The sequence below is a fragment of the Somniosus microcephalus genome, chromosome 3 (genome assembly GCF_052327205.1).
Source record: "Somniosus microcephalus isolate GS21.2 chromosome 3, FLI_Smic_1.0, whole genome shotgun sequence".
NCBI lineage: Eukaryota > Metazoa > Chordata > Chondrichthyes > Squaliformes > Somniosidae > Somniosus > Somniosus microcephalus.
Genome location: NC_140989.1, coordinates 51,425,985 through 51,453,279, shown reverse-complemented (window position 1 = coordinate 51,453,279; position 27,295 = coordinate 51,425,985). Strand labels below are relative to the sequence as shown.

Genomic DNA, 27,295 nt, shown 5'->3' with positions numbered 1-27,295 from the left:
TCGCAGACAAAAGAATTGGTCGCAAAACATGCCCAAGGGCTGTTTGTCCAGTTTTCTGATTCTGGCACATCATGATACTGTAATTTATTATAAGGGTTTTCGCCCTTTCTGACAAGCACTCGATGACCTCACCCAATTATAAAAATGTATTTTCTGAAAGGAAATTCCAGGTCACACAACTGGAGCTAAGCAAGTAATCAGGCAAATTGCTCCCAGTCATTGGGATGGCGGGAAGCGAGTCCTAGGGGACAACTTTCTACCTCTGATTTTCTCTTCTTATGGAAAGGCAAGCTGTGGGAGATTGAACCTGCATCCCAATCACACGGTTATAATAAGTGACATAGCCAGTGGAATATTGTAGCTCCTCACCGCTAAAAATTACTGTGTGGTAAAACAGTTTTCTGTTGCTTACTTACCAATCTGACTCAGTGAATCCAGCCCAGCTGGGACAAACAGCGGCTTGTTGTGCTCTACAGATATTGTTTTGCTACAAGACACAAAAGAGCATTAGAGATTTTGACGGATGACATATTTCATTTTAAAAAATGCTTCCCAAAACAGTGGAAGGGAGGCAAAGAGAAATTGGCTGTTGGGGTGAGGGGGCTCCCTTCCTGCGTCATGCTAGTGTGCTTTTTGGGCTGGAAGACTGAGAGCAGCAGATGACGTCCATGGAGGTGTGGAGAGGCTGAACTATCATTCCTTTTTGACAAGAATGAGAGTCAGCAAATCAGTGCTTTGTGCCACATGTTTCAAGACTAGCCCTACATCTAGGAGCTATCTTCCTTATTAACTTAGAGTAGTCACCACAACACAGACATGGGCTTTGCAAGCAAAACATACACGTTGCTCACCTTCTGTTGGTGCCGAATGCCAAATGGTTTAGGACAGTCCGCATCTTAGACATCATACTTTCCAATTTATTGCTGAAAAACTGAATAGATATGGTACAATTTTTTAGGATTTGATATGAATGTTCCTCTTCTAATTTCTTACTAATTGATACAGTATTGATACATTGATTGCAAGGAACGCTACAGGCATAAGATAGAATAGAAAAGAGAAAGAATTACAAATGTGAAATTAGGTAGAATGTGATGTCAGCATTAGGTTTTTTCCCCTTCTTTTCCTATACCCTAAAGACTTCGTGGCAGGGTGTGCAAGAGCAGTGTGTTGTGAACTACCTCTGAACCTAGATTTAAATCTAGTTCAAAATGATGGAATGAAGGTTAAGGGCCCTACATAAAATGGGTTTGACTGCCTCAAACCAACTCTTACTGATTGTGAGCCCACAGCACTAAACTGCCAAGTTTGGTGCAAATTGGCAATCTTACTCAGATATCCCACAAAGATGACTGGTGTGGAAAAATGGAAAGATAGCCCCAATTTCAGAAGAAAACTAAGATACATTGCTGGAGTAACTTGGCTTTGCACCTAACCCATTCTGTAACCTGATCTCCAAAAAGAATCAAAAGTTGAGATTACTAGTAGAACAACAATAATCTCCAATTGCTAGCAACAACAGGAGCAGATGGCTGGGTATTGGTCTGGATCTACATTACTTATGCAGTGTGGAAATGGAGAGGAGCATATTGCTTTCATAACTGTAAGCAAAGCTCTTAAATGAGACCCTGTCTCTGTGATCTTCTTGCTCTTTGATGATGAACTTAGCCTAGGTATAAGTGAATGAGGAACCATTCAGCATTTGCCAAAGGAGAGACTGATTACCAATATCACCATGCAAATAATCCAAACATACCAATAGTGACGCTCCATAGTAATGGGCCACAAAGCGCAGTGTCTTGCAGATTACTTTTCTCTTTTCAGATTCAAAATCCTACAGAAAGAACCCACCGGTTAACAGATCAACAGAACTATAGTTTTCATAATGGTAACTAACATATGGAAATGCATCAATTAAGACTGACACTTAATATAATCGGCACTGTACCTGAAAAATATCGTACTTGCTCCCAATTATAACAAGAGGAATGGGAAATGGATCAATTAGTTCCCAGTCCTATTGGAATTTTAAAAAAAGAACACAAAAATAAATGTATTTTGGTGCTGAAGGAATACATGCATCTATACAAAATAGCTAGAGAAGTGCATACAAGTCAAAATATCTGGACCCCAAATCCAACTCAAACAAGTCACTGAAACCCACTCAACCAAGATTGAAGTCAAATGAGATTCTACTAAAATGCTTTGACAGCTCTAGCAAAGGGCTGGCATAGGCACAATAGATCGAATAGCCTACTTCAGCGCTATAAACTTGTACAGACAGATTCCACTTTATTTTACCCTAACAAGATTAAAGCTGATGCTATCTTACACCAGGATGTTTGAGATGGAAGGGGTACATGCACCAAATAGGGTACACATTTTAAAAGAGGGTCTTTTGACATTCTCACTTGATATGGAATAACCCGTGGAGGAGGTAGTATTTTGAAGCCATTAGCAGCCTCTTTAAAATCCTTGACAGAAGTACTTCCAAGGTGACAAACTATTTAGCAATAGAATGTGTGTGTGTGTGGGGCGAGGGGAGGAATAGGGTTTTATCACAATACAGGTACTACCATTCATGGGAGGGTTTAATGACAATTTCATTGTTATCTTTAAGAATTGGGATGGAAGAAAAATATCCACATTCACATTCCAAAATAAGGACTGTCCAGAGTACAAGAAGCAAGGTCTGAGTATCACCATGTCCCATATCTGAAAGCCTGGTCATGGATTGTGCATGATTAAAAATGTCACATTGGAATGGGAGGCAGCTGTTGAGAAAGAAAAGGGAAATGTACCTGCATCTGTGCCAGATTCATAACCAATTCTGGAGATAACGCCAAAACTGTGATAACATTGTACAGGAAACTCTCAATTTACCGGCACCTAAATAACCGGAAATCTCGGTTAACCGGCAAAATTCAGGAGTAGGTTCAGGTAAGTTTTACTTCATATTAGTGGTCGTTCCTCGATCTGTGGCTGTGCAGTCGGGGTTCCTGCACATGTTGCTAAGCAACAGAGGCGCTTGGTCTGTGGCTGGGGTTCCTGCACATGTTGCTAAGCAACAGGGAAGCCTGGATTTGTTGCTGTGTACGGAGCTCTCGTACCTTTTAACTATACCTCTCTGTAATCCGGACTTTTTGATAAACCGGCACCACGTCGGTCCCGGATAAAAAAAAGTTTCCTGTAGTATCCTTCCAAAGATTTTCATATTTGGGTTTGGGTTGCCTAGTTTAAAAAAAAAAATCAAGACTATGGATCATCCAGGACAGGTCAGATTGTCCAGGAATAACTAATGAATAAGTAGCTTCTTCACAGGATGAATTGAAGAATAATGACTGGCGCAAGACATAAATGTGGACGAGCTAAGGGGAGGGGAGTGATCAGTTTTCATGCTGACCTAAATAAACATATTAAAAAACTTATGTCTGTCCTTACTTCCTGTCTACAATAGCCTGCTTCTGTTAACATTTTCTGTTATAAACATCTGTGTCCACATTTATAATGGAAACTGCCCATGCAAACTAGCCACAATGTAGTTACATTCTCCCAACAGTAGTGATGCTGTGTACTTCAGTTTTGCATTTCCCAGCTTCTCAACTTGTACTACAGTACATACAAAATCTACCTCTCTGCTTACCAAATTGCCGTAAGGTTTGCTATTTAACTCTAAATAATAATATAAAAATCAAAGTATTATATAAAAATAAGGACAGATGAAGGACTTTAACATGAGGAATGATTTACATCTGTGTGATCTGCTCCAATTATCCCTACACTCTAACCCTGCTTATAGAATCATTAAATGGTTACAGCACAGAAAGAGGCCATTCAGCCCGCCGAGCCTGTGCTGGCTCTCTGCAAGAGCACTTCAGCTAGTCCCACTCCCCCGTAGTCCTGCAAATTTTGTTCCTTTAGGTACTTATCCAATTTAAAAAACTTATGTCTGTCATGATTTTGAACACCTCTATCAAATCTCCTCTTAACCTTCTCTGCTCTAAGGCGAAAAACCCCAGCTTCTCCAGTCTATCCACGTAACTGAGGCTCCTCATCCCTGGAACCATTCTTGTAAATCTTTTCTAAAGCCTGAACATCTTTCCCAAAGTGCAGTGCCCAGAATTGGACACAATACACCAGCTGAGGTCGGACTAATGTTTTATAAAGGTTCATTAGAACTTCTTTGCTTTTGTACTTTATGCCTCTATTTATGAAGCCCAGGATCCTGTATGCTTTTTTAACCGCTTTCTCAACCTGCCCTGCCACCTTCAACGATTTGTGCATATATAACCCCAGGTGTCTCTGTTCCTGCACCCCCTTTAGAATTGTACCCTTTAGTTTATATTGCCTCTCCTCATTCTTACTACCAAAATGTATCACTTTGCAATTTTCTGCGTTAAATTTCATCTGCCACGTGTCAGCCCATTCCACCAATCTGTATGTCCTCTTGAAGTCTATCACTATCCTTCTCACTGTTCACTACACTTCTATGTTTCATGTCATCTGCAAATTTTGAAATTGTGCCCTGCATACCCAAGCCCAAGTCATTAATATACATCAAGAAAATCAGTGGTCCTAGTACTGACCCCTGGGGAACGCCACTGTGTACCTTCCTCCAATCCGAAAAACAACCGTTCACCACTACTCTCTGCTTCCTGTCACTTAGCCAATGTTGTATCCATGCTGCCACTGTCCCTTTTAGTCCATGGGCTTCAACTTTGCTGGCAAGCCTATTATGTGGCACTTTATCAAACACCTTTTGGAAGTCCACATCAACCCTCTCTGTTGCCTCATCAAAAAACTCAATCAAGTTAGTTGAACACAATTTGCCTTTAACAAATCCGTGCTGGCTTTCCTTAATTAATCCATACTTGTCTAAGTGACTGTTAATTTTGTCCCAGATTATCGCTTCTAAAAGCTTCCCCACTACCGAGGTTAAACTGATTGGCCTATAGTTGCTGGGTTTATCCTTACACCCTTTATTGAACAAGGGTGTTAACATTTGCAATTCTCTAGTCCTCTGGCACCACCCCCATATCTAAGGAGGATTGGAAGATTATGGCCAGTACCTCCACAATTTCCACCTTTACTTCCCTCAGCATCCTCTTTAAAGGCAGTCCATTGTTCGATTACAGTTTTGCCTGCCAATCTCTGATTCCAATTTACCCGGGCCAGATCCGTTCTCAACCCATCCAGTCCTGGTGACTTATCTACTTTAAGTACAGCCAGTCTTTCTAGTACCTCCTCTTTATCAATTTTTATCCCATCCAGTATCTCAATTACCTCCTCTTTCACTATGACTTTGGCAGCATCTTCTTCCTTGGTAAAGACAGGTGTAAAGTACTCATTTACTACCTTAGCCATGGCCTCTGCCTCCATGCATAAGTCTCCTTTTTGGTCCCTAATCGGCCCCAACCCTCCTCTTACTACCTGTTTACTATTTATATGCCTATATAAGACTTCTGGATTCCCTTTAATGTTAGCTGTCAATCTATTCTCATACTCTCTCCTTGCCCCTCTTATTTCCTTTTTCACTTCTCCACTGAACTATTCAGCCTGGTTCTCACTTGTATTCTCAACCTGACATCTGTCAGACGCCCCCTTTTTTTGCTTCATCTTATTCTCTATCTCTTTCGTTATCCAAGGAGCTCGGACTTTGGTTGCCCTACCTCTCCCCCTCATGGGAATGTACCTCAACTGTACCTGAACCATCTCCTCTTTAAAGGCAGCCCATTGTTCGATTCGTTTTGCCTGCCAATCTCCGATTCCAATTTACCCAGGCCATATCCATTCTCAACCCACTGAAATTGGCCTTCCTGCAATTAACTATTTTTACTCTAGATTGCGCCCTGTCCTTTTCCATAGCTAATCTAAACCTTATGATACTATGATCACTGTTCCCTAAATGTTCCCCTACTGACAGTTACTCCACTTGACCCACCTCATTCCCCAGAACCAGATCCAGCAATGCCTCCTTCCTCATTGGGCCAGAAACGTACTGATCAAGAAAGTTCTCTTGAACACACTTCTGAAATTCTTCCCCTCTCTGCCCTTTACACTATTATGATCCCAGTCTATATTAGGATAGTTAAAGTCCCCCATTATCACTACTCTATAGTTCTTGCACCTCTCTGTAATTTCCCTGCAAATTTGCTCCTCTATATCCTTCCCACTATGTAATAGATCACTAGTTGGAGGCCTATAGAATACACCTAGTAGTGCAATGGCACCTCTATTGTTTCTTAACTCTAACCAAATAGATTCTGTCCTTGACCCCTCCAGGACATCCTCTCTCTAGCACTGTAATATTCTCCTGAATCAATACTGCCACCCCAGCTCCTTTCTTTTCTTCCCTCTCTTTCCTGAACACCTTATATCCAGGAATATTTAGTACCCAATCCTGCCCTTTTTTGAGCCAGGTCTCCGTTATTGCCACATCATCATATTCCCATGCGGCTATTTGCGCCTGCAACTCACCAACCGTATTTAACACGCTTTGTGCGCTTACACACATGCACTGTCAACCTATCTTAGACCTTCTTGTATTCTCTTAGTCTGACCCCACCTAGTACCGTACTATTTCTTACTCTGGTATCATGTCTCTCTCCCAATCCTTTGTGCACATTGTTTCTCCTTTCCAATGCTATATCCTAGTGCCCACCCCCCTTCCAAGTTAGTTTAAACCCCCGCCCCCCCACCCCAGGATATTGGCTTAATCTGAAGACTACACCTGGTCTTGAGTCCTCATGCACTAAACAGCAATAAATACAATTTTTTTTAAGTGAAACTCAGAATGTTAAGATTACTGACATTATAGAAAGTTCTCTGAAGCTAGACTCACCGGGTGATTCCTCTGCAACGTTTTCCAGGTCCTTTGCTTGATCTCATTTACATTTATGGAATCTTTTTTGCTCAGTTCATTTATAGCTGTGTTTATATGGTTCTTTGTCACAATCAGCAGTTTCTCCATGCTTGGCCATAGGTCATTGGGTTTCGAAAGATCCAAAACCAAAACAATAGAAAGGGTCCTAGTTCAATTTAAACATCACAGATGCCTTCAATTGCTTTCAATGCATTTAAAAATTGATAAACAGTAGAACCTCTCTAGAGGGGATATCACATGTAATATCACATCCATCTAAGCTGACTGCATAACATACAAGTGACAAAGTTGTAAATTCTGCTGGGCAAATTGTATTGATATATCTCATCTATGTGTAGCATAGTTTTCTTTTCCTGAGAAATCTCAGCCATCTAGGCGCCAAACGCTTGGGAGTCCCTCCCTCTCATTAAAACCCACCTCTGACCAAGCTTTTGGTCACCTTCTTCTTTGTCTCAGTGTCAACTTTTGCCTTATTATGCTTCCATGAGGCATCTTGGGATTTTTTTTATATTAGAGACGCTGTATAAATGCAAGTTCTTGTTGTTGTGTAGCTGGTTAAAGACAGCTCACTGGCACATAGCGATGGGAGGGAGAACCTCACTTACAATTCCCCACAAAGTAAATATGTAACCTCTGCTGGGTAAATCATGAAAGGCACCAGCAAAGGCCAGATGCTTCTTCATATAAAAGGATGACAACTGGTAGGCAAAGTATCTCAGTGTGGTCTTGTGTACTTTTTAAGGAGTTCAGCTAGAGCAGCATTAGAAGAATTCTGGGAGCTACTTTCTTACTTGCCTACCCTCCGGAGGAGAAAATTGAAGGGGAGAAAAAGAGGGGAAGAAAAGAATATCAATATTCTTTAAAATCTATAATGTAGGCACATAATGTATCATTAGGGCAATGAATAGCTATATAATAACTACACATATAGTACAGCTTTTGGTTTAAAAAAATTATAGGTCCTAAATAAAATTGCAACAAACGTGGAGCACCAGAGTGGCAGAACAAGGACCATATGATTTCCCCATGCAGACATCAGCCTCAGCATGGGCTTGCACAACTCTGGTGTTCTTGCCATGGAAGGAGTGCAGCGAAGATTCACCAGGCTGATACCTGGGATGGCAGGAATGACGTATGAGGAGAGATTGGGTCGATTGGGCTTGTACTCGCTGGAGTTTAGAAGAAGGAGAGGGGATCTCATTTAAACTTATAAAATTCTAACAGGACTAGACAAACTAGATGCTGGAAGATGTTCCCGATGGTCGGGGAGTCCAGAACCAGGGGTCACAGTCTAAGGATAAGGGGTAAGCCATTTAGGACAGAGATGAGGAGGAATTTCTTCACCCAGAGAGTGGTGAACCTGTGGAATTCTCTACCACAGAAGGCAGTAGAGGCCAATTCATTAAATATATTCAAGAAGGAGTTGGATATATTTCTTAAGGCTAAAGGGATCAAGGGGTATGGGGAGAAAGCAGGGACAGGGTACTGAATTTGGATGATCAGCCATGATCGCATTGAATGGCAGAGCAGGCTCGAGGGGCCGAATGGCCTACTCCTGCTCCTGTCTTCTATGTATCTATGGTGAGGTACTAAGCAGTTGCCAGGTACTTCCCCATGATACAGCAAAATAAAAAGCACAGCCAGGATAAAAATTTGCAACAAAGATATTCTGGTAAAAACAGATTTTTGATTTGCATACTAATATTTTACTGGTAATATTTAACCTCAAAATCACAGCAACACAAACCTTATGCTGTCGACAGTGATCGGAATCTGAGCAAGATCGGATAGCGATGTTCCACCACCCAGTTCCCAAAAGTGAGCAATATCCTTTGGCTGTAAAACAATTTCAATACATAGATAGATGAGATGCTTAAAAATAAATTTATACTAACACAGTAACATATAAAATCCCATGTTGATAGTTATCCTTGGCTTCAATTATATTAACTTTTTTTTTCTAAAAAGAGACGAGATGCCAATCCAGTAATGATTTTAGATTTGGGCAAATGGTTACCTGCAGCCCTTATGTGCTTGTGAAGTTTCTGCAATATTCGACCACTAGGTAGCATCAGTGTACCTTGCTGTACAATAAAACAGAAAATGCTGTAAATACACAACAGTTCCCTGCTATCAGGGTAATGTTTTGGGTGTAAACCCTTGTCAGAACTCGATTCTTCAGACCCCCATATGGGTCTACAGCCAAAACGTTCATCTGTAATTTATTTCCGATTTCCATCATTACTTTACTGTGTAGCTTGTATAATAGTTGCAAATTATACCAATGCCCTCCAGTGGCAGAAAATTGATAGTACTGATCAAGTATAAATCAACAAAAATGCAGTTACAATTTATTTTAAGGCTAAACCAGAATAAGAAAACAAATTTAAATTTATTATAGGTTACAATATATTGAATTTTTTTAAATCCACGACCATATAGATGCAGTCAGTGTGAAATCTCAAAATTTCACAACGAGAATCAACCCCCTTTTCAAATATTTGAGAGGCACAGATTATTTGGATGAATCTTTGAATCAATAAATTAATGGATTTACCCAAAAGTTGTATACATACCATTCTTTTAATTAGTTCTCCCTAAATTTATCTTTAAAGGTTGTGTAGAGGCAGTTTGAAACAGACCATTTCTGTAGAATTTCTACATGATGATATGAAGTTCTGCTCCACTGACCTTGTGATGGGGATGACTGGCAGCACTCCCCATTCAGATCATCACGACTGCACATCTGCATGTAAAATACTAATGCAAAATGGCTGCTCTCAGATTCCTCTAACTTTACATTTTGAATCAAGTTAGGCAGTCAGAGAAATCAACGGTTTAAATCAAACATGGCCACAGTAAATAATAATTCTAATAGGTCTAAGAGCGTTAAAAAAAAAACCTGAAGGCTTTGTGTCTTAATGAGAGGAACATTCGTAATAAGGTGGATGAATTAGCTGCGCAAATAGAGGTAAACGATTATGATTTGATTGGGATTACAGAAACATGGCTCCAGGGTGGCCAAGGCTGGGAACTCAACATCCAGGGGTATTCAATATTCAGGAAAGATAGGCAAAAAGGAAAGGGAGGTGGGGTAGCATTGTTGGTTAAAGAAGGGATTAACACAATTGTAAGGAAGGATATTAGCTCTGATGATGTGGAATCTGTATGGGTAGAACTGAGAAATACCAAGGGGCAGAAAACGTTAGTGGGAGTAGTATATAGACCTCCAAACAGTAATGCGGAGGTTGGGGATGGCATTAAAAGGGAAATTAGAGAAGCGTGCAATAAGGGCACAGCAGTCATCATGGGTGACTTTAATTTACATATAAATTGGGCTAACCAAATTAGTAACAATATTGTGGAGGAGGAATTCCTGGAGTGATTACGGGATAGTTTCCTGGACCAATATGTCGAGGAACCAACCAGAGATCAGGCCATCTTAGACTGGGTATTATGTAACGAAAAAGGATTAATTAACAATCTTGTTGTATGAGGCCCCTTGGGTCGGAGCGATCATAATATGATAGAATTCTTCATTAAGATGGAGAATGAAGTTGTTGACTCAGAGACTAGGGTCCTAAATTTAAACAAAGGAAACTACGATGGTGTGAGGCGCAAGTTGGGTAGGATTGATTGGGGAATGTCACTCAAAGGGTTGACGGTGGATAGGCAATGGCAAACATTCAAAGACCGCATGGATGAACTACAGAATTTGTTCATCCCAGTTTGGCATAAAAATAAAACAAAAAAGGTGACTCAACCGTGGCTAAAAAGGGAAATTAGGGATAGCATAAGATCCAAGGAGAGGACATATAAATTGGCCAGAAAAAGCAGTAAACTTGAGGATTGGGAGCAGTTTAGGATTCAACAAAGGAGGACAAAGTGTGGTGATTATTCCTTGATTAGTAAAAGTATTGTGATTCGTTGTTTGTTAACTGCCTTGGGATATGTGTTGTAATCTCATTGGTAGTTGATGATCACATGATGTGTTGTGGCTACCTTAAATTCAGTCCTTTTCTAGCTTTAGTTGGGACTGGATGTAGAAAGATATGCTGCCGATTTTAAAGTTAATAAAGCCTAACTTTGGAAGGCAAATCTATTCTTTATTTCAATTTATTAACTTTAAAATCGGCAGCATATCTTTCTAAATCCAGTCCCCATTAAAGCTAGAAAAGGACTGAATTTAAGGTAGCCACAACACATCATGTGATCATCAACTACCAATGAGATTACAACACATATCCCAAGGCAGTTAACAAACAACGAATCACAATACTTTTACTAATCAAGGAATAATCACCACACAAAGGGATTAATTAAGAAGGGGAAAATAGAATATGAGAGTAAGCTTGCAGGGAACATAAAAACTGACTGTAAAAGCTTTTATAGATATGTGAAGAGAAAAAGATTGGTGAAGTCAAGCATAGGTCCCTTGCAGTCAGAATCAGGGGAATTTATAATGGGGAACAAAGAAATGGCTGACCAATTAAATACATATTTTGGTTCTGTCTTCACAAAGGAGGACACAAATAACCTCGCAGAGATGTCGGGAACATAGGGTCTGATGAAAGGGAGGAACTGAAAGAAATCAGTATTTGTAGGGAAATGGTGTTAAGGAAATTGATGGGATTGAAGGCCGATAAATCCCCAGGGCCTGATAATCTACATCCTAGGGTACTTAAGGGAGTGGCCCTAGAAATAGTAGATGCATTGCTGATCATCTTCCAACATTCGATGGAATCTGGAACAGTACCCATGGATTGGAGGGTAGCTAATGTTACCCCACTATTCAAAAAAGGTGGTAGAGAGAAAACGGGGAATAACAGATCGGTAAGCCTGACATCGGTAGTGGGGAAAATGCTAGAGTCCATCATAAAAGATGCAATAGCAGAGCACTTGGAAAACAGTGACAGGATCGGACAAAGTCAACATGGATTTACAAAGGGTAAATCATGCTTGATTAATCTACTGGAATTTTTTGAGGATGTAACTGGTAAAATAGATAAGGGAGAACCAGTGGATGTGGTGTATTTGGACTTTCAGAAGGCTTTCGATAAGGTCCCGCATAAGAGATTAGCGTGTAAAGTTAAGGCACATGGGATTGGGGACAAGGTACTGACTTGGATAGAGAACTAGTTGACAGACAGAAAGCAAAGAGTTGGAATAAACGGCTCTTTTTCCGAGTGGCAGGCAGTGACTAGTGGCGTACCGCAGGGACCGGTCCTTGGACCCCAGCTATTCACAATATATATTAATTAATGATCTAGACAAGGGAACTAGATGTAATATCTCCAAATTTGCAGACGACACAAAGCTGGGTGGGCGTGTGTGCTGTGAGGAGGATGCCGAGAAACTCCAGCATGATTTGGACAGGTTGGGTGATTGGGCAGAAGCATGGCAGATGCAATATAACGTGGATAAATGTGAGGTTATCCACTTTTGTAGCAAAAACAGGAAGGCAGATTATTATCTGAATGGCAATAGATTGGGAGAAGGGGAAGTGCAACGAGACCTGGGTGTCCTTGTGCACCAGTCGCTGAAGGTAAGCATGCAGGTGCAGCAGGCGGTTAAGAAGGCAAATGGTATGTTGGCCTTCGTAGCGAGAGGGGTTGAGTACAGGAACAAGGATGTCTTGCTGCAGTTGTACAGGGCCTTGGTGAGACCACATCTTGAGTATTGTGTGCAGTTTTGGTCGCCTTATCTGAGGAAGGATGTTGTTGCCATGGAAGGAGTTCAGCGAAGATTCACCAGGCTGATACCTGGGATGGCAGGAATGACGTATGAGGAGAGATTGGGTCGATTGGGCTTGTACTCGCTGGAGTTTAGAAGAATGAGAGGGGATCTCATTGAAACTTATAAAATTCTGACAGGACTGGACAGACTAGATGCAGGAAGAATGTTCCCGATGGTCAGGAAATCCAGAACCAGAGGTCACAGTCTAAGGATAAGGGGTAGGCCATTTAGGACAGAAATGAGGAGGAATTTCTTCACCCAGAGAGTGGTGAACCTGTGGAATTCTCTACCACAGAAGGCAGTAGAGGCCAATTCATTAAATATATTCAAGAAGGAGTTAGTCATAGAGTTTTACAGCACAGAAAGAGGCCCTTCGGCCCATCGTGTCTGCGCCGCCCATCCATCCCCGTCCAGTCTAATCCCATTTTCCAGCATTTGGTCCATAGCCTTGTATGCAATGGCATTTCAAGTGCTCATCCAAATGCTTCTTGAATGTTGTGAGGGTTCCTGCCTCTACCACCCTTTTAGGCATTGAGTTCCACATTCCAACCACCCTCTGGGTGAAAAAGTTCCTCCTCAAATCCCCTCTAAATCTCCTGCCCCTTACCCTGAATCTATGCCCCCTTGTTATTGACCCCCCTACTAAGGGGAAAAGTTCCTCTTTGTCTACCCTATCTATGCCCCTCATCATTTTGTACACCTCAATCAGGTCCCCCCTCAGCCTTCTTTGCTCCAAGGAAAACAACCCCAGCCTGTTTAGTCTTTCTTCATAGCTGAGGCGCTCCATCCCAGGTAACATCCTGGTGAATCTTCTCTGCACCCTCTCCAAAGCAATCACATCCTTCCTATAGTGAGGTGACCAGAACTGCACACAGTACTCCAGCTGTGGCCTCACCAGCATTTTGTACAGCTCCATCATAACCTCCCTGCTCTTATATTCTATGCCTCGGCTAATGAAGGCAAGTATCCCATATGCCTTTTTAACCACCTTATCTACCTGTTCCGCTGCCTTCAGGGATCTATGTACATGTACACCAAGGTCCCTCTGACCCTCTGTACTTCCTAAGGTCCTACCACTCATTGTGTATTCCCTTGCCTTATTTGTCCGTCCAAAATGCATCACCTCGCACTTTTCAGGGTTAAATTCCATTTGCCACTTTTCCGCCCATCTGACCAACCCGTTTATATCGTCCTGTAGCCTGAGGCTTTCCTCCTCGCAATTTACCACCCCACCAATTTTCGTGTCATCTGCGAACTTACTGATCATACCTTTTACATTCTCATCCAAATCATTTATGTAGATCACAAACAACAAGGGACCCAGCACCGATCCCTGAGGTACCCCACTGGACACAGGCTTCCAGTCACAAAAGCAACCTTCGACCATCACCCTCTGCCTCCTGCCACTCAGCCAGTTTAGGATCCAACGCGCCAAGGCACCCTGGATCCCATGGGCTCTTACCTTCTTGACCAGTCTCCTATGCGGGACTTTGTCAAAAGCTTTACTGAAGTCCATGTAAGCCACATCCACAGCATTTCCCTCATCCACCCCCCTAGTCACCCCCTCGAAAAATTCAATCAGATTTGTCAGACATGATTTACCCTTGACAAAGCCATGCTGACTATCCCCGATTAATCCTTGCCTCTCCAAGTGGAGACTAATTTTGTCCCTCAGAATTTTTCCAACAATTTCCCTACCACAGATGTTAGGCTCACTGGCCTGTAATTCCCTGGTTTATCCCTGCTACCCTTCTTGTATAATGGTACTACATTAGCTGTTCTCCAGTCCTCTGGTACATCCCCTGTGGCCAGAGAGGTTCTGAAAATTTGTGTCAGAGCCCCTGCAATCTCCTCCTTTGCCTCCCACAGCAGCCTGGGATACATCTCGTCCGGGCCTGGGGATTTATCCACTTTTTGGCCTGCTAAAACCGCTAGCACCGCCTCCCTCTCGATGCTAATATGTTCAAGTATGTCACAGTCCACTTGCCCGATTTCTATGTCCGCATCGTCTTTCTCCATAGTGAACACAGATGCAAAAAATTCATTTAAAACCCCGCCTACATCCTCTGGCTCTACACACAGATTGCCACTTTGGTCCCTAATGGGCCCTACCCTTTCCCTGGTTATCCTCTTGCCCTTAATATACTTATAAAACATCTTAGGATTTTCCTTTATTTTGCTCACCAGTGTTATTTCATGGCCCCTCCTCGCCCTCCTAATTTCTTTTTTAAGTATGCCGCTGCACTTTTTATACTCCTCTAGGGCTTCTTCTGTCTTTAGTCTTTTGTAACTGCCAAAAGCCCCCCTTTTATTTCTAATGCATTTTTGTATATCCCTTGTCATCCAAGGTTCCCTTTGCTTGTTGGTCCCACCCTTGACCTTTACAGGAACATGTTGGCGTTGTACTCTCTCTATTTCCCTTCTGAAAGTCTCCCACTGTATTGATGTGGATTTTCCTATAAGTAGCTGCTCCCAGTCCACTTTGGCCAGATCCTGCCTTATCATATTAAAATCGGCCTTCCCCCAATTTAGAACCCTTATTTCCGGGCCGTCTTTGTCTTTTTCCATGACCACCTTAAATCTCACCGAATTATGGTCACTGTCGCCAAAATGCTCTCCTACTGATACTTCCACCACTTGCCCGGCTACATTCCCCAGAATTAGGTCCAGTACCGCCCCCTCTCTTGTAGGACTTTCTACATGTTGGCTCAAAAAGCTCTCCTGGATGCACTTTAAGAATTCTGCACCCTCTAAGCCTTTCACACTCTGACTATCCCAATTTATATTGGGGAAGTTGAAATCCCCCACTATTATTACCCTATTATTTTCACACTTCTCTGAGATTTGCCTACATATCTGTTCCTCTATCTCCCCCTGACTGTTTGGGGGCCTATAGTACACTCCCAGCAAAGTGCTTGCCCCCTTTTTGTTTTTAAGTTCTACCCATAAGGCCTCATTAGAGGAACCCGCTAATATATCATCCCTCCTTACAGCAGTAATTGACTCCTTAATTAATATTGCAACACCCCCTCCCCTTTTACACCCCCCTCTGTCTCGCCTGAAGATTCTATACCCCGGAATATTGAGCTGCCAGTCCTGACCCTCCCTCAACCATGTCTCCGTGATAGCAACAATATCGTACTCCCATGTACTCAACAACAACTTCAGTTCATCCACCTTATTTGCAAGACTCCTTGCATTAAAATAAATGCCTTCCAGCCCTGCCATATTCCCTTTTGCCTTCACATATTTGCTCTGCCTTCCCAGCTGACTTGTTTTTTCCTCTGTATTTGGCTGTAAATCACCCCCTACTATAGCTCCACTCTGTACCCCATCCCCCTGCCAAGTTAGTTTAAACCCCCCCCAGCAGTGCTAGCAAACCTCCCCGCAAGGATATTGGTTCCCCTCTGGTTCAGGTGTAAACCGTCTGACTTGTACAAGTCCCACCTTTCCCAGAAGCAGACCCAGTGATCCAGGAAACTAAAGCCCTCCCCCCCTGCACCATCCCTTTAGCCACGCATTCATCTGTTCTATCTTCCTATTCCTATACCCACTAGCACGTGGCACCGGGAGTAATCCAGAGATTACAACCTTTGAGGTCCTGCTCTTTAATCCTTCACCTAGCTCCCTAAATTCTTGCTGCAGGACCTCATCCCTCTTTTTACCTATGTCGTTGGTACCAATGTGGACCACGACCTCTGGCTGTTCACCCTCCCCCTCCAGAATGCCCTGCAGCCGCTCAGTGATATCCTTGACCCTGGCACCAGGGAGGCAACAAACCATCCTGGATTCACGTCTACGGCCACAGAAACGCCTATCTGTTCCCCTTACTATAGAATCCCCTACCACTATTGCTCTCCCACTCTTTTTCCCCCCTTCCTGGGCAGCAGGAGCACCCCCAGTGCCAGGAAGTTGGCTGCTGCTGCCTTCCCCTGGTGAGTCATCCCCCTCAACAGTATCCAAAGCGGTATACTTGTTTGAGAGGGGAATGGTCACAGGGGTCTCCTGCACTACCTGCCTGCTTCTATTGCTCCGCCTGGTGGTCACCCATTTCCTGTCTTCCTGTGCAGCCCTTCCCTGCGGTGTGACCAACTCACTAAACGTGCTATCCACGAACCTCTCAGCATCGTGAATGCTCAACAGCCCATCCACCCGCAGCTCCAGCGCCTCAATGCGGTCTGCTAGTAGCTGCAGATGGATGCATCTCTGGCACACGTGGTCATCAGGGGCACCGGGGTCCCTGAATTCCCACATAGAGCAAGAGGAGCATATCACGGGGATATATTTCTCAAGGCTAAAAGGATCAAGGGGTATGGGGAGAAAGCAGGGACCGGGTACTGAATTTGGATGATCAGCCATGATCGCATTGAATGGCGGAGCAGGCTCGAGGGGCCGAATGGCCTACTCCTGCTCCTATCTTCTATGTTTCTATCCCTCTATACACCTACTCATGCTTCAGTGGAACAGATTCTCAATGCCTTCGATATGACAGTACCTATATTCCAAGTATCATAACATTACTGTTTGAAGCAAGACAGGCTGTCCTCAGAGACATTGCCACCATGACAACTACATTCAATCAGTACAGGGCTGTGTCAAATCTATTATTTATTTGAGGCATGTCAGCTTATAAAAGATCTGTAACTCCTATTAAGGATCATATGTGGATGTAGTATACACATTACAAGTCTTGAATAGATAGCCTGGGGACCTTCAGGGTAAATACTCAGTCCAAATTAAGTGGGATCTAAGAAAGGCTTTTAATCCAATTTAGCAGAAAGAAATATTGGACCTGGCAGCCTGTGAAGGAATAGTCAGGTCAATAATATTTTTTGTTGGGGGGGTGGGGGAGGATGTGGGGATCTTTCTAGGAAAGAGTTGAATCTAAAATAGTGCTAAAACAAATATGTATACCACCTTCAAGACCCTCAGTACTGGTTTACTCTGGAATGTCATCAGTCACATTAGATAATTAAAACAAATCTTTTCCATGGTTACTCTGTAAAAAGCTATCTCGAATAAGGTTGTGTAATTAAACAGTGGGGTGGAAAAAAATGAGTAAAAATGTAATAGGGGCCGAGGTTATGATCTGAAATTGTTGAACTCGATATTGAGTCCGGAAGGCTGCAAAGTGCTTAATCGGAAGATGGGGTGCTGTTGCCTCGAGTTTACGTTGAGCTTCCGTGGAACAATGCAAGAGGCCAAGGACGGTGAGGTCCGAGTGGGAGTGGAGCGGTGAATTAAAATGACAGGCGACCGGAAGCTCGGGGTCACCCTTACGGACTGAACAGAGGTGTTCCGCAAAGCGGTCACCCAATCTGCGTTTGGTCTCCCCAATGTAGAGGAGACCGCATCGTGAGTAGCGAATACAGTATACTAGATTGCAAGAAGTACAAGTAAATCGCTGTTTCACCTGGAAGGGGTGTTTGGGGCCCTGGACAGTGGGAAGGGGGGAGGTATAGGGGCAGGTGTTACATCTCCTGCGCTTGCACGGGAAGGTGCCAGGCAAAGGGGAAGGGCTGTTGGGGGTGATAGAGGAGTGGACTATGGTGTCTCGGAGGGAGCGGTCCCTACAGAATGCTGAAAGGGGAGGGGAGGGGAAGATGTGTTTGGTGGTGGGATCACTTTGGAGGTAGCGGAAATGGCGGAGGATGATCCGTTGAATGTGGCGGCTGGTGGAGTGAAAGGTGAGGACAAGGGGAAGCCATTGTGGTTCCGGGAGGGAGGGGCAGGGGTGAGGGCAGAAGTGCGGGAGATAGAGGGACACGGTCCTCACTCACTGCTTTCCCTCCCATCTTTGTATCGTCGGCAAACTTGGATACGTTGCACTCGGTCCCTTCCTCCAAATCGTTAATATGGATTGTAAAGAGTTGGGGTCCCAGCACTGACCCCTGCGGAACACCACTAGTTACTGGTTGCCAACCCGAGAATGAACCATTTATCCCAACTCTCTGTTTTCTGTTAGATAGCCAATCTTCCACCCATGCCAGTATATTGCCCCCAATCCCGTGATTTTTTATCTTGTATGCGCTGTGTACTCACCAGTAGGGCCAACGGAAGTGCTGTTTTAGGCATGCACTGCGCATGCGCTGGAAACCGGAACTTCCGTTCTTTGAAGAAAGGGCGTCACAGGTCAAACGCCTGTGCCGGAGAGGCAGTGCGTACGGCTGAAACTTCCATTTTTTCCCCACAGTTGCTTCAGTCCAGGTAAGTCTGAAACAGCTGCGCCTGGAAAAGCAGGCGCAAGGATTGCTTTTACCAGGCTAAGAGGTGAAGAAAGTAAAAAAAAAAACATTTTTTTTCCATTGATTTATCATTTTAAAATACTTTAAAGAAAGGTACGTTTACTTTTAGCCCCGTTAAAAACTTTAATTATTTTTTTCAAAAATTTAAATTTTTGTTTAAAATAGTTAATTTATGTAATTTATAGTCATTTTAAAAATGTGATTTAAAAAAAAAATTTATTTGAAGTTTTACTTATGTTTTGGGGCTGATCTCTATTCATAGATTTGACAGGTCTTCCTGTCAAATCTATGAATGGAGATTCCCTGCTCTGATTGGCTCCCCATGGCCCACGTGATCCCAGGGACGTTGCGAACTACCTGCGCCCCTGGGATACACGTGCCCTGCACACCAGCAGTTTGAAGAGGCACAGCAACGGAACTCTGTGCCTCCCGGGAGCCTTCCGGTCCAGGCGGAGATTTTTCCAAATCGCAGCCCTCCGCTCGCGGGGGGGGGGCCGCGAACGGAATTTCTGGACCAATATGTTATGGACCAATATGTTATTGCACAATAAGAACGTTTTTTTTTTTATTCGTTCATGGGACATGGGTGTCGCTGGCAAGGCCATAATTTATTGCCCATCCCTAGTTGCCCTTGAGAAGGTGGTGATGAGCCACCTTCTTGAACCACTGCCACTCATCAGCCCAAGCCTGAACGTCGTCCAGGTCTTGCTGCATGCGGGCATGGACTGCTTCATTATCTGAGCAGTTGCGAATGGCACTGAACACTGTGCAATCATCAGCGAACATCCCACTTCTGACCTTATGATGGAGGGAAGGTCATTGATGAAGCAGCTGAAGATGTTTGGGCCCAGGACACTGCCCTGAGGAATTCCTGCAGCGATGTCCTGGGGCTGTGATGATTGACCTCCAACCACCACAACCATCTTCATTTGTGCTAGGCATGACTCCAGCCAGTGGAGAGTTTTCCCCCTCAATTCTCATTGACTTCAGTTTTACTAGGACTTCTTGATGCCACACACGGTTAAATGCTGCCTTGATGTCAAGGGCAGTCACTCTCGCCTCACCTCTGGAATTCAGCTCCTTTGTCCATGTTTGAACCAAGTCTGTAATGAGGTCTGGAGCCAAGTGGTCCTGGTGGAACCCAAACTGGGCATCAGTGAGCAGGTTATTGGTGGGTAAGTGCTGCTTGATAGCACTGTTGACAACACCTTCCATCACTTTGCTGATGATTGAGAGTAGACTGATGGGGCAGTAATTGGTCGGATTGGATTTGTCCTTTTTGTGGACAGGACATACCTGGGCAGTTTTCCACATTGTCGGATAGATGCCAGTGTTATAGCTTTACTTAACAGCTTGGCTAGAGGCGCGGCTAGTTCTGGAGCTCAAGTCTTCAGCACAACATCCAGGATGTTGTCGGGGCCCACAGCTTTTGCTGTATCCAGTGCGCTCAGCCGTTTCTTGATATCACGTGGAGACTGTGGTAGTGGGGACCTCAGGAGGAGGCTGATATGGATCATCCCTTGGCACTTCTGGCTGAAGATGGTTGCAAACGCTTCAGCTTTGTCTTTTGCACTCATGTGTTGCGTTCCACCATCATTGAGGATGGGGATATTCATGGAGCCTCCTCCTCCCGTTTAATGAACCACCACCATTCATGACTGGATGTGGCAGGACTGCAGAGTTTTGATCTGATCCATTGATTGGGGATCACTATAGCATGTTGCCTCCACTTTTTAGCATGCATGTAGTCCTGCAGTTTCCCCAGGTTGGCACTGCAATTTTAGGTACACCTGGTACTGCTCCTGGCATGCTCTTCTACACTCCTTATTGAACCAGGGTTGGTCCCCTGGCTTGATGGTAATGGTAGAGTGAGGGATATGCCGAGCCATGAGGTTACAGATTGTGGTGGAATACAATTCTGCTGCTGCTGATGGCCCACAGCGCCTCATGGATGCCCAGTTTTGAGCTGCTAGATCTGTTCTGAATCTATCCCATTTAGCACGGTGGTAGTGCCATACAACACGACGGAGGGTGGCCTCAGTGTGAAGACAGGACTTCATCTCCACAATGACTGTGCGGTGGTCACTGCTACCAATGTTGTCATGGACAGATGCATCGGCGACAGGTAGATTGGTGAGGACGAGGTCAAGTAGGTTTTTCCCTCGTGTTGGTTCTCTCACCACCTGTCGCAGGCCCAGACTGGCAGCTATGTCCTTCAGGACTTGGCCAGCTCGGTCAGTCGTGGTGCTATCAAGCCACTCTTGGTGATGGACATTGAAGTCCCCCACCCAGAGTACATTCTGTGCCCTTGTTACTGTCAGTGCTTCTTCCAAGTGGTGTGCAACATGGAGTACTAATTCATCAGCTGAGGGAGGGCGGTAGGTGGTAATCAGCAGGTGGTTTCCTTGCCCATGCTTAACCTGAAGCCATGAGACTTCATGGGGTCCAGAGTCAATGTTGAGGACTCCCAGGGCCACTCCTTCCTGACTGGGACAGGACATACCCAGGGATGGTGATGGAAGAGTTTGGGACATTGGCTGAAAGGTATGATTCTGTGAGTATGACTATGTCAGGCTGTTGCTTGACTAGTCTGTGGGACAGCTCTCCCAATTTTGGCACAAGTCCCCAGATGTTGGTGAGGAGGACTTTGGAGGGGCGACTGGGCTGGGTGTGCCGTTGTCGTGTCCATAGCATGTGCCAAGGTCGATGCCGGGTGGTCCATCCGGTTTTATTCTTATTGTTTATCGTAGCATTTTTTTTTTAACAACTGAGTGGCTTGCTAGGCCATTTCAGAGGACAGTTAAGAGTCAACCACATTGCTGTCAGTCTGGAGTCACATATAGGCCAGACCAGCTAAGGATGGCAGATTTCCTTCCCTGAAGGACATTAGTGAACCAGATGGGTTTTTACAACAATCAGATAGTTTCATGGTCACCATTACTTATACTAGCTTTCTATTCCAGATTTATTCAATTAACTGAATTTAAATTCCCCAGCTTCCGTGGTGGGATTTGAACTCATGTCTCCAGATCATTAGTCCAGGCCTCTGGATTACTAGTCCAGTGACATAACCACTATTCTATTACAATTACCACTCTGATCCGCATTATCCCGATTTCCCCCCTCTATTTATTCTTCATTATCTGACCAGTTAGGAGGATGGACCAGTCCCAGTCTTAGCCCCAGACTTCTTTACGACAGCTTTCAGTGGGGCACTTGGCAATAAAAGGGTGACCCCAGACAATGCCGGTTGCTTGCCCGCTTGGAATGAATCTGCATTTAACACAGTAATGCCAGTACATACAGTGTTATGTCCTTTTGCTCTTCTTCCAAAAGTATATTCCAAAGCTAATGTAGGCTTGGGGACTTCATCCCTGCCAAAAATAAGTTCATTGCAAGCATTAGAATCATATTTATTTAGCAACGTATTATTGTAAAGTTCAAATTATTTCTCTGGACTTATATCTGGCAACATAAACATAATTGAAGTAAACCCAGGTCTAAGAGAGCAGCTTTTAACAGGTTAAACTGAGGTAGTTTCAAACCCACATTCTAGGACTGAAGACAATGTGCTAACCTGCTCGGTCACTCAGTCCTCCAGATTTTGGTAGAAAAAACAGAAAGGCAGAGTATTTCCTAAATGATTGGGGAATGCAGATGCTCAAAGGGACCTGGGTGTCCTTGTACATTGAAAGTGAATGTGCAGGTGCAGCAAGCCATTAGGAAGGCAAATAGTATGCTGGCCTTCATTACAAGAGGATTTGAGTACAGGAGTAAAGAAGTCTTACTCCAATTATATAGGGCCTTGGTGAGACCACACCTAGAGTACGGTGTACAATTTTGGTCCCCTTACCTAAAGAAGGACATACTTGCCATAGAGGGAGTGCAACGAAGGTTCACGAGATTGATTCCTGGGATGGTAGGACTGTCGTATGAGAAGAGATTGAGTAAACTAGGCCTGTATTCTCTTGAATTCAGAAGAATGAGAGGGGATCTCATTGAAGCATACAAAATTATTACAGGGCTTGATAGGGTGGATGCTGGGAGAATGTTTCCCTTGGCTGGGGAGTCTAGAACCAGGGGCCACAGCCTCAGGATAAAGGGTAGGCCATTCAGGACTGAGATGAGAAGAAATGTCTTCACACACAGGGTGGTGAATCTTTGGAATTCTCTACCCCAGAGGGCAGTGGAGGCTCAGTCATTGGGTATATTCAAAACAGAAATCGATAGATTTCTGACTAGTAAGGGCATCAAGGGATATAGTGATAGGGCCGGTGAATGGAGTTGAGGCAGAAGATCAGCCATGATCTCACCGAATGGCGGAGCAGGCTCGAAGGGCTGAATGGCCTACTCCTGCTCCTATTTCTTATGTTCTTATTTTAAACTCACAAATTAATACATACCGGTCAAGAAATCTGAGTATAATTGTAGTTTTTCCCTGTAAAACAAAATACAAATGACAAGCATGTAATTTTGTACATGTAGACATGTAATTTTGTTAATGAGTAAAGTTAACCATTCTCACAAACAACCTGCTCTGGAAATTGCTTATGAAGCAGAATTTGCCAAAATCAGTACACAAAACAAGCATGTAAATATTACCTGTTGATTATTGAAATTTTAGTCAGTGCAAACGTTTGCCCCATAACTGACCTAAACTATGCAGTCGAGAGGGGTGGTGACCTGCATGTTAGCCTCTATTAATGCCACATTGAACTGAGCTCCAAGAGATACATGAGAGGAGCTGAGGAAAACTCACACCATGATATTCCCTCCCACCTTGTGGGAAGCACCTCATCCCTCAGCTATGAGGCTGAGTAGTGGGTGCAGGAAAATTGAACCTACATTTCACTCTCAGGTTTTTTCTGCAATGGGAGAGAGAACAAGCAATAAATACAATAAAATCACTGTGCATCTTTCAAAATGATGCAAATGTGAACTTTTCAAAATGGAAGTTAAAATTTTCAGTGACAAAAATGTTTCAATTTGTGATCCCCCCAAGAATTATCCATATGATAAATCCTCATTCAGCTGACAAGAGGAGGCATTTCCAAAAACACACATGCACACACTTAGGGGCATGAGAACAGGTCTTGGTCTGGGAACAGAGCATTACATGGGGACACTGAAAGAAAGAGGAAACACCACTGTTACAGTTCTGGCCCTCATCCAACACTCTTTACTTGTGTTCGTCACCAAAGGCAGAAAGGCCAATGTTTCCTATAAATAAACCTAATCTTATAGTGAATGGCATATAGATACCTCAGGGCTGACCTTTCATCACTGGGTTAAGGGAATAGCAAGGGTTGCCCACCACACAATCTCTCCAATAGGTGGCAAAACAGCATGCTAACTGAAAACTCAGACTAAAATGAATTCCAATTTATTGTAATACATAACATTTTATAGAAGGACACACAAATCAACAGGTAACATTGCAATACAGTACTTAACTCTTATTTTAAAGAACTTCTTGAGACCAAAGTTTTATGGAATTCTTAAGTTCCTTTTTTGCAACATTGGATGGACATAAACGCAGGTGCTAGTTCTGTCTCACCACTGAGTAACTGACCCTTTGATTTCCCCTCCCTACTTGTGGAGAAATAAGTAGCTTTCATTCAGCATCTCATCTGACAGTTTAACTTAGATTGGAACTGCAGATGCAGACTCACATCTTGCTACTCTGCAACATACCAATGGGCACTAGGGTCCAATCCTGCAACAATGAAAAATTCTACAGCAGTGCTTTTTTGGGGAACATACTGCAAACACTGTTCTTTAGCTTTGAAAGCGATTCTAGCAGCTTACCCCACTTTTACTTCCCAAGAAGAATACAGATCTCTCCCTGATTTCCAAGTTTTCTTCATTTTCCTTGTCCTCATTCTTTTTTGAAACTTGAGCCACAGCTATATCCCAGAGAGTGTCACTGTAGATGGAAAAAAATGCCCACACAAAGAATATTGCAAAACAAGAGAAATTACCATACAAATCATTTGATTTTCTGGCAGTAATACAGTAAATGATTTCAGGACACTTGTACCAATCACTAAAAATTATACTGCAAAAAAAATTAGTTTAACAGATCCTTGAGCACGAGTTGAAAATGAGTGTCTACCCAAGATTCTAACTTTTTGTTTTTTGTGTATTCAAATACTGACAAGCTTGCTTGTATTATCAGTATTGTATTCTCTTTGAATATTTTTAAGGCAGAGGTAGATAGATTCTTGATAAGCAAGGGGGTGAAAGGTTATTGGGCGTAGGCAGGAATGTGGAGTAATCAGATCAGCCATGATCTTATTGAATGGCGGAGCAGGCTTGAGGGGCCGAGTGGCCTACTCCTGCTCCTAATTCGCATGTTCGTATTTCCCATTTTTACTTCAATTTTCCAATATTTTCAGATTTTTTCTATTTTTACATCTACATTGCAAAATTTTCTGTTATATGTCTAACTTTTGCCAGTTCTGACAAAAGGTCATCGACCTGAAATGTTAACTCTGCTTCTCTCCACAGATGCTGCCTGACCGGCTGAGTATTTGCAGCATTTTCTGTTTTTATTGCAAAATATTGACCTTTAGTTAAAAAAATGGTAAACATCTACCACAGAAGGCAGTAGAGGCCAATACATTAAATACATTCAAGAAGGAGTTGCATATATTTCTTAAGGCTAAAGGGATCAAGGGGTATGGGGAGAAAGCAGGGACCGGGTACTGAATTTGGATGATCAGCCATGATCGCATTGAATGGCAGAGCAGGCTCAAGGGGCCGAATGGCCTACTCCTGCTCCTATCTTCTATGTTTCTATTGCAAAATATTCTGACCTTTAGTTAAAAAAATGGTAAACATTTGACTCTGTTTGGGATGCTCTCTCTTTAGGAAATGCTAACTCTTTGGGATGATACTAAGGACGAGGGGATACAGTTAAGAAACTGGGACGTTTGCACTCCAGCACAGAAGGTTTAGGAGGGACTTTTATATCTTTCAATGAGACCATCCTGGTGGATGTAAAACATGTCATTACACTATTCAAAGAAGAACAGTGAGTTCGCTCAGTTTCCTGACCAACATTCATGACACAAACAAAATCACCTAATTAGATCATCTGGTTATTTATCTAATTAGCAGGTCCATACTGTGAATATTTGCCTATGAAACAGTGACTACACTTCAAAGTAATTCAGCGGTTGTGAAGTGGTTTGGGACACCCCAAGAATGTAAAAGGCAGTAAATAAACACAAGTTTCTTTTCCTTTCTATCTCACAGAAGTGTTCGGAATTTTCAGAGGATAAACAGTCAAAAGAATATTTCCACTGGCTGGTGAACCGGTAACAAGGAGCATAAATGCAGGATTAGTAGAAGCGTAAAGAGGGAGGTTAGATTTCGCATAAAATATATAAATGTGGAATTCATGACCCTAAGTGGCTACTGAAGCGAGATTGTAGGGCTTGGAAATGAACAAAGAAACGGATTGACCGGGTCTATGGCGCAGACACGGTGGGACAATGCGCTGAGATTCCTGATATGAAGCCCCTTTGAGTCTGTCGCCAGCCTCAGCCTTGTGCTCCATGTCCCCTCCCCAAGTCCAACTGTACAGCGACAGTGGTCGTTAACTATTCACCTCGGCCGAGCCATCCTTCCCGATCACAGAATCGCCCTCTCCCAGAGCTCCTCCACTCTGAGCCCCGGCTCCCACAAACCACACAGGCCCCGCTGCTATGGAAACCTTGGGCGGACTCACAAGTTGCGCTAACTCGGCACGCACGTTCTATTACATCACACGCAATTTCCCCGCAGCGAACTCTGGGAATTGTGGTTCAACGATCAAGTGACGTCAGATTGGAGGCAATCGGCCGAAGGAAACGACACGTCTGACAGTGAAATGTTTATAACGCATTGCGCGTTTTAGCATAACATAAGGATTAACAAGGTTTCCTTGCATGTTTTAGTGTAAACATCAGGATTAAAAAGGCTGCACTGCATGTTTTAGTATAAACGTCAGGATTTAAAAGACTCCACTGCATGTTTTAGTATAAACATCAGGATTAAAAAGACTCCATTGCATGTTTTCGTATAAACATCAGGATTTAAGACTCCATTGCATGTTTTAGTATAAACATCAGGATTAAAAAGGCTGCACTGCATATTTTAGTATAAACGTCAGGATTTAAAAGACTCCACTGCATGTTTTATTATAAACATCAGGATTAAAAAGACTCCATTGCATGTTTTAGTATAAACATCAGGATTTAAGACTCCATTGCATGTTTTAGTATAAACATCAGGATTAAAAAGGCGGCACTGCATGTTTTAGTATAAACATCAGGATATAAAGACCACTACATGGTTTAGTATAAACATCAGGATTTAAAAGGTTGCACTGCATTTTTTAGTATAAACATCAGGATTAAAAAGATTGCATTGCATGTTTTAGTAT

General features: G+C 43.2%; 1 protein-coding gene across 3 annotated transcripts in view; it reads right to left on the bottom strand.

Moving 5' to 3' along the window:
* Nucleotides 1–26,663, bottom strand: part of dync2li1 (dynein, cytoplasmic 2, light intermediate chain 1) — a 39,399-nt gene extending 12,736 nt beyond the window's left edge. Inside the window, exons 1-10 of one of the 3 annotated variants that reach the window (XM_085980380.1) lie at nt 26,480–26,663; nt 24,673–24,790; nt 23,268–23,302; nt 22,169–22,238; nt 8,631–8,719; nt 6,842–7,028; nt 1,949–2,017; nt 1,757–1,834; nt 852–931; nt 417–487 (exon numbers count right to left, since the gene is read on the bottom strand). In XM_085980380.1, coding sequence (XP_085836506.1) covers nt 417–487; nt 852–931; nt 1,757–1,834; nt 1,949–2,017; nt 6,842–7,028; nt 8,631–8,719; nt 22,169–22,238; nt 23,268–23,302; nt 24,673–24,790; nt 26,480–26,493 — 811 coding nt within the window. In that variant the 5' untranslated portion in view covers nt 26,494–26,663. Of the gene's footprint in view, nt 1–416; nt 488–851; nt 932–1,756; nt 1,835–1,948; nt 2,018–6,841; nt 7,029–8,630; nt 8,720–18,661; nt 18,849–22,168; nt 22,239–23,267; nt 23,303–24,672; nt 24,791–26,479 lie in introns of those variants that run through there. The other 2 variants (XM_085980381.1, XM_085980382.1) reach the window with 2 other exon arrangements.
* Between the last annotated feature and the right edge of the window lie 632 nt (nt 26,664–27,295).